Raw genomic sequence first — 17,720 nt, 5'->3', positions numbered from 1 at the left:
ATTTACACAACACGGAGTATAACTCGCACTCGAAAAGTCGTGTACTAAGCGAACACTAATCTTGTTCCAAACGAGAATACAACAGGAAATAGAAACTGTACACCAAACCTGCCGTTACCACAAGTGTCCGGTAGATGGCGTTACGCACTGCAAATAACTAAAGAAACACAAAATGAATGAAAGAATGATCATTAAGACCAACACACGCGCAATATCTGAGCGAGAGAAGAGGCAGCTCATATGAGAGCACTATATTTCAGAGTGCGCGTCCAGTTTTGCGCGAGAGCAGAAAGATTTGTGTTCGAGCATTACATTGATGTGCTCTCATTTCACAATAATGTGCTGTCTACATTTGACATTAAAAAATAACGCCATAGAATTCCAGCAGTGTAGACACTGCTAAGTGTATTACTGCCCTCCTCAGGTCAAAGTTTGAACTAAATTGTCATATACAATATGCTAGTGCAAGTATACAACAATTAGTTCAAACTTTGACCTGTGGAGGTTAGTAATACACTTAGCAGTGTCTACACTGCTGGAATTCTAATAGAGAAGAAGAAGAGAGCTATTTATGCATATAATTTGGTATTTTAATGCATATAATTTTTCATTTTTTTTTTTTAGAAAATGAGCAATGGTTTCTCTAGATAAGACCCTTATTCCTTGTCTGGGATCGTGTAGAATGCTTTGAAGCAATGAAACTGTAATTTTGACATTCAACCATTTGGAGGTCATTGAAGTCCACTATATGGAGAAAAATCCTGGAATGTTTTCATCAAAAACCTTAATTTCTTTTCGACTGAAGCGAGAAGTACATGGCCATCTTAGATGACTTGGAGGTGGGTAAATTATCAGGAGATTTTAAATTGAAAGTGAACTAATCCTTTAACCACAGCATCTCCACATAAGCTCATAGGTGCAGCCTTTGTGGACTACGCTAAGAGCCAGAGCCCAGTCCCAGCGAGGAGGAGGACGACAGACCTCTTGTGAACATAGAATGACTTGCCAGTGGGGAAGAAGAGGACATATAAAGAAAACCATAAAAATCAAGATTCATAATATCTTCAAATCTCGTTCTTATCACACCCACAAGCATGCTAGTAATCATCAAACACATCTTTTCATGTAGTTGTACATTCCCGTTATCCTGCTGTAATGTATTCCATACCTGTTCTTGCACTTATTTTATCAACCAAATTTATATTTAAAGTAAATTAAAACGAACCAAAAAATAAAGATAATAATTAATAATAATAATAATACTAAAAAAACAAAACACTTTTTTAAACATTTAAAATGGATTATTATGTGTATGACACTAAATATGATAATAATTTCAGATTAGGGAACCATTTAAAGACAGAATATGCAATTATTATAATTATTTTTTTCAAAAGACAATTATTGTTATGTAAAATAATTGAGGTTTATATTTATTTGTACAGTCAGAAAAAAAAGTAATATATTTAGGGGTACAGCAGCTTCTCACTGGTGCATTTCATTAGCTTAAGGGTATATATTACTACTCTAAGGTACTAAAATCCACCTTTCAGGGGTTAAATATAAATCATTGACCTTTTATAAATCAATTTCAAATGTTTTAAAAAATTACATAAGAAGCTTTTTTTTTTTTTTATTATTATTTTTTATATAAAATCAAGCGATCTGGCATGTTTGATACGCATTTCTTTAAAAATGAAGTGGGGTTTTTAGACTCTCCGAACATTCACCGGTCCGGTAGCCTATGCAGTATGCAAGCCTATAAATTTTGCCCATGCAATTGTTGAATATTATTTAAACTAACTGTGGTTGTATCTGTAAGAATGTCGTCTCTAGGGAACAGAGACAGAAAAGCGCGTATCCAGCGAATAGCGAAGCGTTTGTCAAGAACATTAAAAAAACTACAACCCCCAGAGGTCACGTAACTTCCGCCATCTTGATTGAGGCGGTCCACAGACAGCAGAGCCCTACCACGTTTTGTGTAATGCACATCCACAGAGGCTGAACTAGTAGCGAAGCGTGCAATACATTTTACTAGTCTGCTGGTGTTTTACATCCTATCTGCTGGACGTGCTTAAAAGCCATGGCCGAACCGATACGTGCTTTGTGCGATGAGCTTATAAAGGCAGTGAATGTGATGATGGAGGCAGAATCCAGTCAGACATACCGCCTGGAGGCCCTTAAGGTGAATTATCGTCTATAAAATACGATTAAAAGGTTATTATGTATGTATTGATACCTATATTCATATTATGGAGGTCACATTTGAATAACGTTGTTACGACAACTTCCGTTTTCATTTCATTCATGTTTATTCAGTAATGCAAATGATCAAGTCTTATTTGTTTATGTGAATGTTGTTATTTGTTTCTTCATAATACTAACCTTATCAATATCTATCAGAAAACATAACTAAAATAGCAATAGGCGACATTGTGTAAATGAGTATCTTGCAAACATAAAATATTGCCTGCACATTCACATGATCATACATGTACTCGAGGGATGCAGCCGAGCGGATACAGATACACACACGGATGAATACATTTATTGGCATTGCAAAATTTATATAAACTGATCAACAGATCGCACTACACCAGTGGTTGTCAAGCAGGGGCCCAGAGCCCTATAGGGGGCCTCAGCAAAGTTGCAAGGGGGTAATTTAAAGTTATTTAAATTAAAATATTATTAAAAATTATACTAATAGTAGTCATATATAATAAATATATATATATATATATATATATATATATATATATATATATATATATATATATATATATATATATATATATATAAGCTTTGTCATAAATATCAATCAGAGGAAATATATCAGGTGGCCCGTGTTGACTTCGGTAAAGTTGGTTTTATATTCACACATTCGGACATCCGTGTTCAATAGCCTTGTTAATCACACTACATTGGACATTCAGTGGACATTCACAAGTAAATATGCCATTAAAACAATACTTGCCTATTTTGATTGATTGGGACAAATGTTGTAAGTTGACAATCGTTGGTTGTCAATATCATGTCGCTGCTTAAAATTCGCAAACATTAATTTATTGCACATATATTGGAAAGTCTGAATTTATCAGAAGTCCAAATGTGCGAATATAAAACCAACTTTACCGAAGTCCCGTGTTGCACTGTGGGGGACCTTCGAGTCTAGAACCACTGCACTAGATGAATGTTGTGCAGAATGTGGATGTTTACTCAGAATATCTGTAAACTGGAGTTTTGTATTGAAATTTGGTTTTAGAAATTCTATACATAATGTAAACTTAATTGCATATGACTGTGCTTAGAATTTTGTAAATAAAACAAATTATTTTAAGGCAGATTTTCTGTTCCCTGCTGTATCAAACAGTCACCCCACAGCTGAGGTACATACTGATCAATGAACTTTGTGTCGTTGCAGCCCTACTAGATCCTGTTGTTAAATGTTTTAATATATATATATATTTTTTTACATGTTGTTGTAGTTTATTGAAGATTTCAAAGAGAAAAGCCCCTTCTGCGTTGAATGTGGTCTTCAGTTAGCGGAGAAATCCCAGACTGCAGTGGTCAGACACTTTGGGCTGCAGATACTGGAGCATGTAGTCAAGTAAGTGTCTCAAACACTTTAGTGTGTGTGTGTGTACATCATAAGATATGTTTCATCCAAAGGTGCAAACTTAACTTATGTGCAAAAGTAGTGCATAAAATGTGTTCCCATGTGTTCAAGAGAATAAAATTCTCACTTCCTAAGAAATTGGTGCAGAATATCCGTAATAAATTGCACGTTTCTGTAGTCTGTGAAGCCACTGTGGCTCTTTTTTTGTACATCATAAATAACTTGCTCCTCAAAGCGGCAGATGAAATGCAATAAATGCTGCCCTGTTCATTTGCGTTCGGATGCTGGTGTTTGGGAATGCAATCGTGTGAGTCACTTCTGGGAGGGAATTGAACCATTTTTATGACAGACTTTGGCTTAGGAATTTTGGAATGATCAAACCAACATTTAAAATGCTGTGCAATGAAATTGGTCCGTTGATTAGTCCAGATATCCAGTCATATCCTTTGTTGAGACAAAGTCCCGTGAGTTAGTGCATCAAGGGGTTTATTTGGTAAATGTTTTTCCTTCATAGTTTATACTAGTGGTGTAACAATATATCGTATCACAATATATCGCAATAAAAAAATGCAACGATATGTATAGTGGATAGTGACAATATGTTTTAGCTATGCACTTTTTGTTAGTGCATAGTTCACCCAAAATGAAAATTACTGTGTGAGAACAAATTCAAGTTTACAGAGTTTTAGTGTCAGTACTACATTAAACTACTGCATATATAATGTTGAATATAATGTATAATAATACAATGGGGAAATATCTGTGGATCCTGATAATGCCAAATGTTTTATGTTACCAGTAAAAAGTGGCCTACATTATTTTAAATATATCTGAATCTATAACATTTAAATATATCTAGTCAGTGACAGAGTGCAAACATATTCATCTAAAATATATCTGTTTCAGCATGAATATTTTTATTGTAGTTTCACCATTGTCCTGTGTATTGGGTTACCAGCACCAAGTCCAAGCCTGTTCATTTCCACGACCAGTATATAATAACAAATTATACCGTTTTAATCAAAAGTAAATTTTTTGTTATCCTTTTAACATATGTCATGGAGTATTGCAATAATATTGTATTGTGAGTTCAGTATCATGATATGTATTGAATCGTGACATGATGGTATCGTTACACCCCTAGTTTATATGCATATCATCTTATTGGATAAAAAAACCCCTTGAGTGTACAAGTGTTTTTTGTTTTGTTTTGTTTTTTTTGTTTTTTTTAAATGCACATTTTTAGAAATTTTGTTTGTTTCCATCTAGGTTTTTTATGTGATATACATAGCTATAGTGAACATGAACATTGAACACTAAACTGAACATATTTTTCTATGAACAGGTTTCGGTGGAATAACATGGCTCCCCAAGAAAAGCTCCAGCTGAAGAACTGCACTATGGGCCTGTTGTCAGATGTGAGCATCTTTGAAGTGTATCTCTTCTCAATCTTCTTATTGCATGCTTTATGAAGATTTCTTATTTCTTTATATGGCTTGCTCCTGTTTTAGGGTACACATCCAATTCTGCAAGAGGAATGTCATGTTAAGGATGCGCTCTCACGCATAGTAGTTGAGATGATCAAGAGAGAGTGGCCGCAGCACTGGCCTGACATGCTGAAGGAGATGGAGGCCCTGACTGCTATGGGGGTATCAAGAGTTTTGGCTTGATTTTGTAATAATAATAATAATTATGGCTGTTTGATCCTGCTCCTGAATTTATGCCTTCCTTTCAGAGTTTAGTTCCAAAAAATACAAAGTAGGTGTGCACATCCAAAACCCAGAATTGGGCTTTGACAACAACAAAAAAATAGAAGTAAAAGAAGTAAAAAAAAGATAAAAGAATGGATGTCCACACACTGAACTTAAGGTCTAGAAAGTGTATTATAAACAGGGACAGTTTTTTTTTTTTAAATAAACTTTGTGGAGTTTACATTCAGTGTGTGAACATCTTTTTTTTTTAATAGTTAAGTCCTTGTCTTCAGAGTGGGGATGATATGACCTCAATCTTATTTCAAAATGAGTAATTTTATTTCACAATAATATGCATCGATGCAATGATATACAGTAGATATTCTTGTTATTTTTTATTACAAACGGCACAAATGCAACACAAATACCAAGATACCAATAATAGTAAAAGTTTTTATTTTTATTTTTATTTTTTTAAACAGGATCAATATGGTAAGGTGTAGTGTTTCCCATAGGATTTTGTGAGTTTAATCAATCTGATGCACCAAAATTAAGAGCTCCAACCAATGTTTATTGTGCAAATTGAACAGTTGTTGAAAAAAGTTGGTGATTTGACCTGTACCTGAATCTTTGAGGTTACTCAACCCTTTTTTTAGTTGTGATATAGTGTCTTAGTCTACATTACATTCACACTGGTGTTTTAGGAAGTCAACAATTAGAATATAATAATAATAATTTTATAATATAGTAATAACTATATTATAAAACAAATGCACTGTAATATAAATGAAAATGTATATTTCATTTACACTACAGTAGGGAAATTGCAATACTTTTGTCCTAACTTCTACAATTGCAAGAGATGAGCCCTTGAGCTTTTATTTTGTCGGAAAATGCAGTTGAGCTTTTATTTTGGTGGAAAGCTACTGTTTCTGTGAAAAATAGGTTTACAAACACATCTCATTACAAACCTACTGAAATGCTGTAATCATCTTCCTACAAAAAATTTTGAAAATTTTGCAAATGGGAAGAAAAAAAATGCATAACTGGTGCACATTACATTAACAAATGCACGCTAAACGCATACAGAGATGGCGTTCACTGTGAACTGAGCCGTACTTGGATGTGGAAAAGATGTGAAAGCACACGTGAACAAAGCATGCACTTTAATTTGAAACGCAGCACAAACAGTCTATATACTTATTGAATTTAAGGTGCAGTATGTAATAATTCTGTCCGCTACAGGTCACTAGAGGCCTATTGAAAACAAAGGCGTAGCATGATGACGACAAGTTTGAGAGCGGGATCTTGGGACATGTGGTTTTCACCTCAAAGGACGGTGCAAAAGAATAGGGATAGGACTCGGGAAGAAATCATGTTCATGGATGTGATTATTAACATTACTGTAGTATGAAGCAGAGCAGGAGCGAGTGTTGTGGAGCTGAACTTGTCAAAATAGTGTTTTTCTCTGAGGCATGGTAAAGCATGGTACTCGCAAAAGATCAAGACAATTGATTTAAACAATAAGACTAAACATGTTGAGCTATATAACAACAATTATTTTCTGCCTGTAAATATATCAAAACAGTTGTTCCCTTGTCTATTAAAACATGCAAATATTAAAGCGTCTTTGGTGTTTCCATGGTTTCTACAAAATCAAACCAGAAACCGAGGGTAACGCGGGTATGATGCAATTGACAGGCGATTCCTCACACTTCCCGGAGCCTTGAATAAAATTGCAATTTTCTCACGATTTACAAATAGTTGGAAACATTTGGGATATTGCAAGTACTCAAGTGAATAAAATATATAACACTGGCCTAGTGTTTTTTGGATATTTTACTGCAAAAATATTACATATTGCACCTTTAAATTGTCTTTTGCGAATTGGTAAGGTCACAAAGCCTTATCACGCTTTCGATTTTAGTTTGTTTGACAGATACTTTGCCAAAGCAATGGCGCAAAACAAAGTTAAAGATATTTTGTGTTATTATGAGAAGTTTTAAAATGTTTCTGGATCATTATGAATCTCTGGCGGCACAGATTAGCTATGACGGGCTGCCAGAGTCTAGGTAATTAATATGAATTATGAAACACTAAATTAGCAGTAGAAATGCTACAGAAATTGAATATTCACATATAAAAATAAAACGCTGCATAGTCTTCACCGTATTAATTAAATACACACTGATCCTTATAGCCACTAAGGTTATTCAGTCAAGAGCAGTGAGTGATTCTCTCTTTTTCTCTTGTTGTTTGTTTAACATTTAGGAAACAGACAACAGTAGTTAGGCTGCTGCTACATTAAGACCTAGTTATGAGACTTGATAATTGAGACTCGATTATCTTTATGAGAATGATCATTTGCTTTATTTGCTTTTGAAAATTTTTAAAATGACTGACAGTCAAGAGTTTTATTGGATGTTACTGGAATTATTCAGCCTTTAAATCTGTTCTACTGGTGAAATCGGGCATTTTGGGGACTAGCAAATATTTGTCCCAATATACATTATATTCAGTATTACATATAGTAGTATCATTAAACTCTAAAAACATTTTGTCCCATGTGCTTAACAAGTAAAAATAAAGATGATGTCACTTACGCCGCCTCCTATGATGTCTTCTTATTCCAGTTTATATCTCACAATTCTGACTTCTGTTCTCAGAATTGTGATGTAAAGTAGCAATTGCAAGTCCAATTCTGAGGGGAAAAAAAGACTTTCCTTAGAATTGCTAGTTTATATCTTTTATGTGTTTAAGTGTAAACTCTCAATTGTGAGAAAAAAAAGTCAGAATTGTGAGATTAAAAGGTGCAATTACCTTTTTTTAATTTTTTATTCCATGGCAGAATTTAGCTCCCATAGACTACTGTACAGAATATGAAGAAAATGAAAATCTTTAGGATTCAGCTGGACATGACAAGCCTAAACAAGCCAAGATGCCAACACAAAAACACTCAAAATGTTCTCTAATTGTTGTTATTGGCAAAATCTTAGAAAATCTTTCACATACCTGGTTGGAACTAAACTCTGCAGGAATCTTCAGGAGTCAGTGTGGTGAACATTCTTTTCATCGGGTACTTAATGACCAATTTTCATGCAGATTTAGTAAATAATGACATAAAATAATCATTGTCTATTTGAATAAACATTGTATTTCTCTTCAGGATGCTCAGACAGAACTCGTAATGCTTGTCCTGCTGCGGTTAGCTGAGGACGTGATCACATTTCAGACATTACCCACTCAAAGACGGCGAGATATCCAGCACACCCTTACGCAGAATATGGACAGCATCTTCACCTTTCTGCTTGGCATTCTGCAGCTTCATGTGAATGAATACAACAAGTTGGTGAGTTCTTCAGACATTCATGGCCACATGCAAAACATTTTTAAATGATTTTTTTCTCCAGAATATTGTCACGTTCATATGATTTGAATAGATTTATTCATGTTGTTTTCTAGAAATGCGTTGCTGGTCTGGAGTTAAAGGTGAGTGAATAGCCATTCATCAGTATTTATCAGCTGTAATTTTTTTTGGGGGGGTTAGTGCTGTTCTTATTAGGGGCCAAATATCAGTGGTTCATTTACAAATGTACAGTGTGAAACATAACTTGAATTTCTAGGATTAATTAATTACCCAGGTTAACAAATGAAAAAAATGTGAAACATGGATAAAGATAACCTACGATTTTGTTAACCCAGGATTTAGACTGACCAAAGCTTAAATGAAAGTGCTAGAACCCAAAGACCCCAATTAGCTTGAATGTAAAGTCCAAACACAACAAACTTTGATATGCTTTATTTACACTGTCAGCTAATTCTGTCCTTTTTTTTTCTTTCTTTTTTAACTGATATCTGGCATATCAGATTAGACTTTGTTGCATTCATGCAAATAGCTAAAACGCTTATAAGATTGGATTTGTTAGCATTAGACTTGTGCCGATATTCGGTAATGCGATAAATCGCGATAATGAATATGCACGATATTGTAATCGTCGGCACTTCAGAATACCGTAAATAATAATTTATTATCAATTATTAATTTTTTATAAGGCAATTAAGAATACTTTACCCATCAATCGTATAAAATGCACAACACCGCTGTATTCTGCGTCAAAAAGACGCGCGCTCAGATGTAAACAATCCCAACGTGCACGAGAAGCACATGGCGGAACCAGTGAAGGAGACGAGCTGAATGAATGTGCGCGTTCACTCTCTGACAGCAGCATGCAGCTGTTACCACGGAAACCGTGCAAACAAAGTAACTGCTCTAGTGAAGTTTTTAAAATGCTTCAAACAGCCATTCATTTTTTTGTAATCTCAGTGTTGTTCATCACAGCACCAAATACTGAATACTTAAAAAAGACTTAAAAGGATATTTATTTTCAAACCTAAACATTTTTACATTTTAATCTGTACTACAACATGCCCTAATGATTAGAAATGTTCTGATTATTTGTTATTGTTCAGTAAAACTTTGAGACATACGGCTTCATTATTTAACATGTTAATTCATTATCACTAAACTGACAATAAAAATACTTTTAAAGTATTAATTATTATTAATTAATGTTAATTTCTTAGTTACTATTTAATAACATTACTAAAATCAAAAGAACTTATTTAATGGACCTGAGATAAATCTAACAATTATCAGTTGTGTTTCTAAACTAACATTAACAAAAAATAATACGTTCTGTAACAAATGTAGCTATTGCTCACTCTTAGTTAATGCATTAAATAAAGTGTTATCTGTTGTTCTTTATAGCCTATTTCTTTTGCATTTTAATCGGTTTGAAAATTTCAGTCAGAGTTGTTTTTGTTTTATTACAAAAAGAGTTCTTAAACCTGTTAAACTATGACAAAAAATGGTTTTGCAACTTATTTTAATATCGTGATAATACCGTATACTGTGATAAAAGCTCCATCAATTAATCGCAACATGAAAATTTGATACCGTCACATGCCTAGTTAGCATCTGAGCCAATTTCAAATGTGGTCTGTTGAAAACATAGACTGTAAAAAAAGGTGGATGACGCGACGCCGCTTCCTTCCTTTGTAATGAACTGAATGTAAAACACGACGATGGGTGTTGACATGTTATGCAAAAACGTCAGTTTGGAGCCTGGGCATGAGCAGAAGGAATCGTCAATGGAGCCCGGAGGCGGAGTCGCGGTATCAAACTTCCGCCCAGACGACTACGTCATCGTTGATGTATTTTAAAATATTTATAAATTATACACAATTTAAAATTCTACCTATAAAATAATAGGCTATTCTGTTTCTAGAGCAGTAATATTTTTGAAACAGAAAACGATCACCTGCTTTTTCATCAGATCCTGTAGGTCGGTTAGTACAGGAACAAAACCAGCAACACTTGTGGTGTGGAGGGGTCAAAAATAAACAAAAAGCCGGTTAGTACAGTTTACTGCTGAACAACTCATTTTGTCAGTGTGAAATAACACAGAAATCGAAAATTAATAGTTAGTTATATATCTTCAATCTCCCCTCAAAACTCCGACAGTCCTCAGAGAAGCTGTCACTCACAACTGTCAATCATGACGACACGCCCCATTTCTATAGCATCAAATTGCTAGCTAAAATGAAACTTATCACAAAAACGAACAATTGAATATATATCAGCGTGATAACTACCTTAAATGACTAAAACCATCTTTTGAAAAATTTAATTTGAAGCGTAATTTATTTTTTTATTTTGACCCGTTCATTTGCATGGAGAGGGTGAGGTTTATGACCTGTACTGCATCCAGCCACCAGGGGGCGATCAGAGAGCCCGCAGCTTCACTTTTCAGGACGTATGAGGCACACCCTGTTGAAAATCTGACATCTAGTCAACTGCCCTACATCTAACAGAGTTTGGAAAGTTTGGAAAATGTTTGTTCTCTTTCTAACATTCATTCGGTATCTCGCTATGTGATTGCCTCAGGCCAGAGAGGAACCTATGGATTGTCCGCAGGCCACTAACACATGGAGAGATATGATGGAGAGTGTGTCAAAACACCCTTCCTTCTTCCCCTGTTTGAAGATCTGTTAGCGAAAGAGGAAAATTATATGTTGTCAACCATCCTCGAGGACGAGGATAATGACGATGAAGATGCTATTCTTCCCACAAAATATGTCCCGTCCACCAAGTGCACAGGATGAGAGCTCACCCTCTCTGTACTGATGGACATGGATCTATGCAAGGTCTGTCACAGGGCCGTGGCAAAGTTTATTTACTGGCCACCGGCAGGAAAAGGGTCTGAAAGAGATTTATACTATGGAAAGAGACTTCCGTCACGTCTCCCTGCAGTGAGACAGTTTACTCAGCTGTCCCGGCCTGCATGGCTGAAATTAAGAGGTTTTGGGACAAGCCTTTTTCACATAGAGTACCCGTCAAGGGCTTCTCGAGGCTCGATGTTAAGGGAATGGAAGATTTAGGGATGGCGAATCCTCCCCCTGTGGAAACATCTTTCTTTAACCCGAGCCTCGCTGCCAGAAAATACAAATTCAAAATGCTCTAGCTCAGAACTTTGCTTTAAAATATTTGTCAAGGTTCGAGAATGGAGATGTAACTTTTTTGATTGCACCATACTGGCCAGGTAGAGGAGAGTGTGCAACTGCTCTGTGGCCATTGTGAGCGTGCGGGGATCTTCTCTCACAAACACGGGAGGAAATATCCCACCCCTTCCCTCAGAAACTGGCTCTCTGTGCCTGGCCTGTGAGAGATTGAATCTGAATGCAGCTGGGTTACCCCGAAAGTGATTGAGACAGTTCAGAACGTGAGGGCTGCCTCAACACGTTCTTTATGTAATCTCAGATGGAGGGTGTTTGAGGGTATGCAGATAAGAACATTGTCACATTCTTGTTCGGTTTTGGACATGCTATGTTTCCTACAGGACCTTCTGGATAAGGTCAGAGCCTTTTCTATAGTTAAGGTTTATCTGTCCTCTATCAGCATGTTGTATTGGTCTTGTCTCGGGTACTACTGACCCTCTCTCGTTTGTCGATATGAGAGGAGCACGAAGGCTACACCCAATATTGAAGCCACTGGTCCCGTCTTGGGATTTGTCCATGGTCCTGAACGCACTCTCTAAAGCCCCCTTCAAGCCCATTGTTAACATTGCCTTGAAGCTGCTCATTTTTCAAACAGCTCTGTTACTTGCTCTCACTACACCCAAAAGGGTGAGAACTACATGCATTATCAGTTCACTCCTCATGTATGATGTTCGCACTAGGTGGTCAGAAATAGTAACTTTTAGATCTAAACCATGCCTAAAGTGTGGGATCATGCTGGTGCAGTTTAATCAGTGGACCTGCTAGCTTTTCATCCACCACCCTTTTCATTTCCAGAGGATGAGAGGTTACACTGTTTATGTTCGGTTTGTACGCTGTATGCGTATGCACAGAGAACCCGCACACTTCGTAAGAGCAACCAGCTGTTTGTCTCATAGGTTTTCCCTTGTAAGAGTCAGCCTATCTCCTGTCAACGGTTTTCCCACTGGGTGGTGTTATGTTACAATAACACAAATATAGATCCCCCAGGAGGACTACGAGGTATGGCTACATCCTGGGCTACTAGAGGTATGTCTATCCTGGGCTCTCACGTCGGCAGCGTCTGGGTCCCAAGTTGCCCTGACACACCAAACCGACGCTCGACACCCGATGGCCAAGTAGCACGTCAGTTATGCGCCTGCGTTAGAAGAAATGCCTTTCCGTACCAGCAGGTGGCACTAGCTGAACAGCCAATCAGAATGATCATTTGGCCCGACGGACCGACGAGCTCCGACAGCGATTCAACATTTTGAATTGGCCGAAAAAAAGCCGACGAGGACCAACTTCAGCCGACGGTGTGGAACACACTGAGAAAACTTAGTCAACCGACGAAGTACAGTGATTGGTCTGCCATGATTGGCAGATGTGGTGTCATTGGTGCTTCCACAATCGGTCACGCCTGAGGTGTTCCCATAGTGAGATACCTCACTTCATGTTATCAGAAAACCGGGGTTACATCAGTAACCTAAAGTTTTTAACTGTTATATTTTTAAGGTTTGAAATGAGCTTGAATATCATAATTAAACACTTTTTTTAAAAAAGAAAGTTTCAAAGGTGGTCATGAATTGATTTTTTTTTATTTATTTTTTTTATTTTTTTTATGTAAAGGCCTTTGCACACTGAGTCCGAAATTTTCGCATGCGTTTTTTCGTATTCGCAATCCTAAAAATTCGTCACGTACAGAGACCTTGCACACTGAGTCCGATGCGTATTAATGAATGCTTTGCGAAAAAAAAAAAAGAAAAAAAAATCGCAAAACATATATAAAATGAAGTCTTCCAGCAGCAGTGAGCACGATAGTTGTCTCCTCTCTTCTTAAAAAGAGAAAAAGAAAGGAAATATTGGGTCCATTCAATCCCGAGAATGCATAGAGAGAAAGGAGAATTCACCTCATCAAGGAGCTGCGGGATTATCCGAGCGTTTCAAAGATTAGTTACTTAAGGATGTCAGTCGCTCAGTTTGATACTTTGCTACTGGCACAATCGGTCTTTATATTTCGGTCTATTTGTATTCCTCACGTTGTTTGTCATTCAGTGCTACTGATTAGTGCTGTAGACGACGTGGATCAACTTGTCAGATGGCATTCTGGATTTTTGCGTTCGCGTACGGTGGCTCTGAATTGTCAAAACATCTCTCAAAATGCATGCCACGGATGCGAAAAACGCAGAAAATCGAACCTGATCCGAATATTTTTTGACGGACGAAAGTTTCGGTGGCAGTGTGCAAACGCGATTGACATAACGTGAGGTCGAATTTATTTTTTTAACGTGCGAAAGTTTCGCATGCGAATTTCGGACTCGGTGTGCAATGACCTTAACAGTGTTTCCTGATTTGTACTTAAAATGTTAATAGGATTTTACGTAAAAAAAAAAACTGTCATAATTTAGTAATAAAAGGCAATTTCTACCCTTTTTTTACCTTACCTAGGTGTAAGTATAATGCGCATTCAAAACATTTAGGTTTTCAGATTTGTGAAATTCAATTTTTGTTTGTGTGTGTGAGGGCAAGAATGTATAAGTGTGCATTTAAAAAAAAAAAATCCCTTCAATTTGGCATTGATAGGAGCCTGCAATTTTCTGCAATGATAGAAGTCCTCTATGATAGCATTTTGCTGTAAAAATGAGTTTGTGATTCTGTTGGTTACAGAGCTAGGGCAAGTAGAAGTTTGTGGAAAAGCCTACTTTCATGCGTTTTGAGAAATGAACAGATGATAAAAATGAACAGTATTGTACAGTAATTATCTTCATGATTGATAAGTTCTCAAATGATTGACATGTTCTACATGAATAATGTATTTTACCAATGGATTTAGTGTAAAGTGGACAAACTTGGCTTTTGTCTGATTTTGCCATATTATGTGTCAAGCGTTTTGAATTGTTTATGCATTTATCATAATCATCCACCAAATTTTGCTCTGATGATCTTTACACCATAATTGCTAGAAGTTATTAAAAGCTTTTCCATATATCAAAAGATTCTTGGATAATGTATAAACACATTTGATGGAAAGATACCAAAAAGTATCTGATGCTGTCATGCTTGGCCCCATAATTGCTTTTTGAATTGTATTTAAGCTCTTTCTAGTTTTTAATTTTTAATGTTTTCTTCAAATTTCTTAATATAATCTATATGTTCTGCGTTCCTCATGTAGTAGCGAATTTGTCCGATAAAATTAGCTGTGATTTTTGTCTTTTATTCCCAGACAAAAGCTCACTGGCGAGTTGGTGTGACCACTCTCAACACTCTGGCTGGCTACATCGATTGGGTTGCTCTGAGCCACATCACCAATGAAAACTGCCGTCTTTTGGAGATCTTGTGCCTGTTGCTGAGCGAACCTGAGCTTCAGTTGGAGGCTGCAGAGTGTCTGCTAATTGCCATTAGTAGGAAAGTGAGTGACTGCTGCCATTTACATTATACACCTCTCACTTTTCAGCTGCTTTACTGAAATAAAATTGTCCACATTTAATTATTTATGCTGCAACTCATTGCTGTCATTGGAGTCTAGTACACTAATGCTTTTCACTTGCATACATGACATTGGAAAGTGTGAAATGTAATAATAATAAGCCCATATACCAAATAAGTCCAATTGCCTCCTTTTTCTCTTGCTTTTGTCACCACTGTTTTTTTGACATTGGCTTGGTGTGTCCCAGGCTTTAGACATATATGATGTTGACATTTTACACTCATTTACATTTTAAGAGAGAGAACAACATAGGGGCTTTGGCACCAAATAGTTCTAGGAACTAACCACTAGGATGCAACCATGTACCTGGTTGCATTCAAACTGGGAATAGGAGCTTTGAAGCTGCTGACAGTGGCGTCTTTAAGGTTCCTCCGGTGCAAAAGCCCCTTATGCGAAAGAAAGGCTTGTTTTAGTTGTATTTATTTATTGCTCCTTATTAATTTCAAATAGTTACTGAAGTTATTTAGATATAAAAAATACATATGCTAATAAGTTATTTCACAATAAAATATCATATCTAAACTTTAGTTATGTGAGGCAAAAAAGTTAGAATTAACTTTAAGGTTTAAAGGATGATTTAAATAGGCTGTAAAAGGCATATGTAGCCATACTGATGTTTTTGGAAGAAGTTGAAAATGGTGGAAAATAGACTACTAATAACTAGCAGCACTTTGTTGTGTGAGGTTAATCATAGTGATATTTAGTGTCAAGAGTTTATGTTTGAGTGATCTGTTTTTGATTGAGCAAATTCTTTCCTTCCACAGGGAAAGTTAGAGGAGAGGAAGCCGTTTATGGTACTCTTTGATGAAGTCGCCATGAACTACATCCTGTCTGCTGCACAGTAAGTAAATGTCTTAGCTTTTTCTAAATCATGGTTCCTCAAATCTGGCCTTTGAGAGCCACTGTCCTGCAGAGTTTAGCTCAAACCCTGATCAAACTCACCTACCTGTAATTTTCTAGTACCTCTGAAGATCTTGATTAGCTTGTTCAGGTGTGTTTGATTAGGGTTGGAATTAAACTCTGTAGGACAGTGGCCCTCCAGGAGCAGATTTGCTTTAGATTTTGCTTTAAAAGATCTGCTTTAAATGACTTGGATACTGTTCGAATGACTGCAAACTGCTGTTTGGATTTTATTTTATTGTAGGTCAGCAGATGGTGCAGCTCTGTGTAAACAGTGAGTTTTCACTTTTTGTTTTGAAACCATGTCAATTTTAGTTTATAGCAACTGAGTTCACTTCTGTTAGTTTTAACCAAAACTGTCCATCATCCAACTCAGATCATCAGGTGCCGTTGTGGAAAGAAGATACACATTTTTGAAGAGGCTGTGTCAGGTTCTCTGTGCCCTGGGTAGCCAAATCTGCTCTCTAGTGGTGAGATGATCGCATGAGCATCACTGTTGTGTATCATTTATCCTTTTTTCCTTTTATGAGAAATACAGATGATTTTGATGTTTCTCTTTAGGGTTCAGATGTTGAAGTACAAGTTCCTGTTAACCTGAATAAATATATGGAAGCTCTTCTTGCCTTCACTACTCATCCCAGCCAGGTTGAACTGCGTTATAGCTACTCTGTGAAACTCATTGGTCAGCCTTTAAGAATTGTTACTAAATCTTGCATTCCATATTTAATAATGCATTTATATATTATTCAAAACAGTTTCTGAGGTCGTCCACGCAGATGACCTGGGGAAACCTATTCCGACATGAAATTTTATCAAAGGATCCTGTAATTGGCCAAATGGCCATAAAATATTTAAGATTGGCAAAGATCAATCTTGTGAAAGTAAGTGCTGTGTATCCCAGACACAGAGCAGTTTTGACTAATTGCTATCATACTCAATCAATGCTCTATTTACCTTTTATAGACTGGATTTCCCTCCAAGAATGATTGTCCAGGTTGTGAATTCTCCAGAGTGGACTTTGATAGTGATGAAGATTTCAACTGCCTCTTTAATTGTGAGTTGTTATTGATTAGTAACTAGTTTGTTAAACTTACTGTTATTGCATCAGTTTTAAGCTGATTAACATTAAGTTCTTATTATTTGATGACAACACAGACAACATTGCTTATTTTAATTTTTATGTTTTAACAATGCATTCAGTTTTATTCTTGTACTGAACAGAAACCAATAATTTGCAATCCTGCAATTATCTGATCATTTTCCCAGTCCTTGACAATCAAATGCACATGATAATAGCAACCCAGCCTATCATATCTGTGATCTAAAACTTGCAGAATCAAGCCAACTCACCTTTATTTTTGTAGTGCTTCATACAATACAGATTGTTTCAAAGCAGCTTAACAGTGATCAAGAGGAAAATAATCATTCAGTGATGCAAGCATAGCTCAATTTGGCTGTAAGGCAGCTCTAAAAAGAAAAAAAAGTGTCATTG

General features: G+C 36.3%; 1 protein-coding gene across 3 annotated transcripts in view; it reads left to right on the top strand.

The window, feature by feature from the left end:
- Positions 1-1,970: 1,970 nt before the first annotated feature.
- Positions 1,971-17,720, top strand: part of LOC137020787 (exportin-5) — a 37,775-nt gene continuing 22,025 nt past the window's right edge. For all 3 annotated transcript variants that reach the window (XM_067386816.1, XM_067386815.1, XM_067386817.1), the window contains exons 1-13: positions 1,971-2,185; positions 3,486-3,607; positions 4,962-5,034; positions 5,128-5,265; positions 8,474-8,656; positions 8,770-8,796; positions 15,065-15,250; positions 16,093-16,169; positions 16,473-16,502; positions 16,605-16,698; positions 16,790-16,873; positions 16,984-17,109; positions 17,192-17,282. In XM_067386816.1, coding sequence (XP_067242917.1) covers positions 2,084-2,185; positions 3,486-3,607; positions 4,962-5,034; positions 5,128-5,265; positions 8,474-8,656; positions 8,770-8,796; positions 15,065-15,250; positions 16,093-16,169; positions 16,473-16,502; positions 16,605-16,698; positions 16,790-16,873; positions 16,984-17,109; positions 17,192-17,282 — 1,333 coding nt within the window. In that variant the 5' untranslated portion in view covers positions 1,971-2,083. The remainder of the gene's footprint in view (positions 2,186-3,485; positions 3,608-4,961; positions 5,035-5,127; positions 5,266-8,473; positions 8,657-8,769; positions 8,797-15,064; positions 15,251-16,092; positions 16,170-16,472; positions 16,503-16,604; positions 16,699-16,789; positions 16,874-16,983; positions 17,110-17,191; positions 17,283-17,720) is intronic.

Source organism: Chanodichthys erythropterus, chromosome 5 (assembly GCF_024489055.1).
Source record: "Chanodichthys erythropterus isolate Z2021 chromosome 5, ASM2448905v1, whole genome shotgun sequence".
NCBI lineage: Eukaryota > Metazoa > Chordata > Actinopteri > Cypriniformes > Xenocyprididae > Chanodichthys > Chanodichthys erythropterus.
Note: the sequence above shows the minus strand (reverse complement) of the source record. Positions and strands in the feature narration are given on the sequence as shown.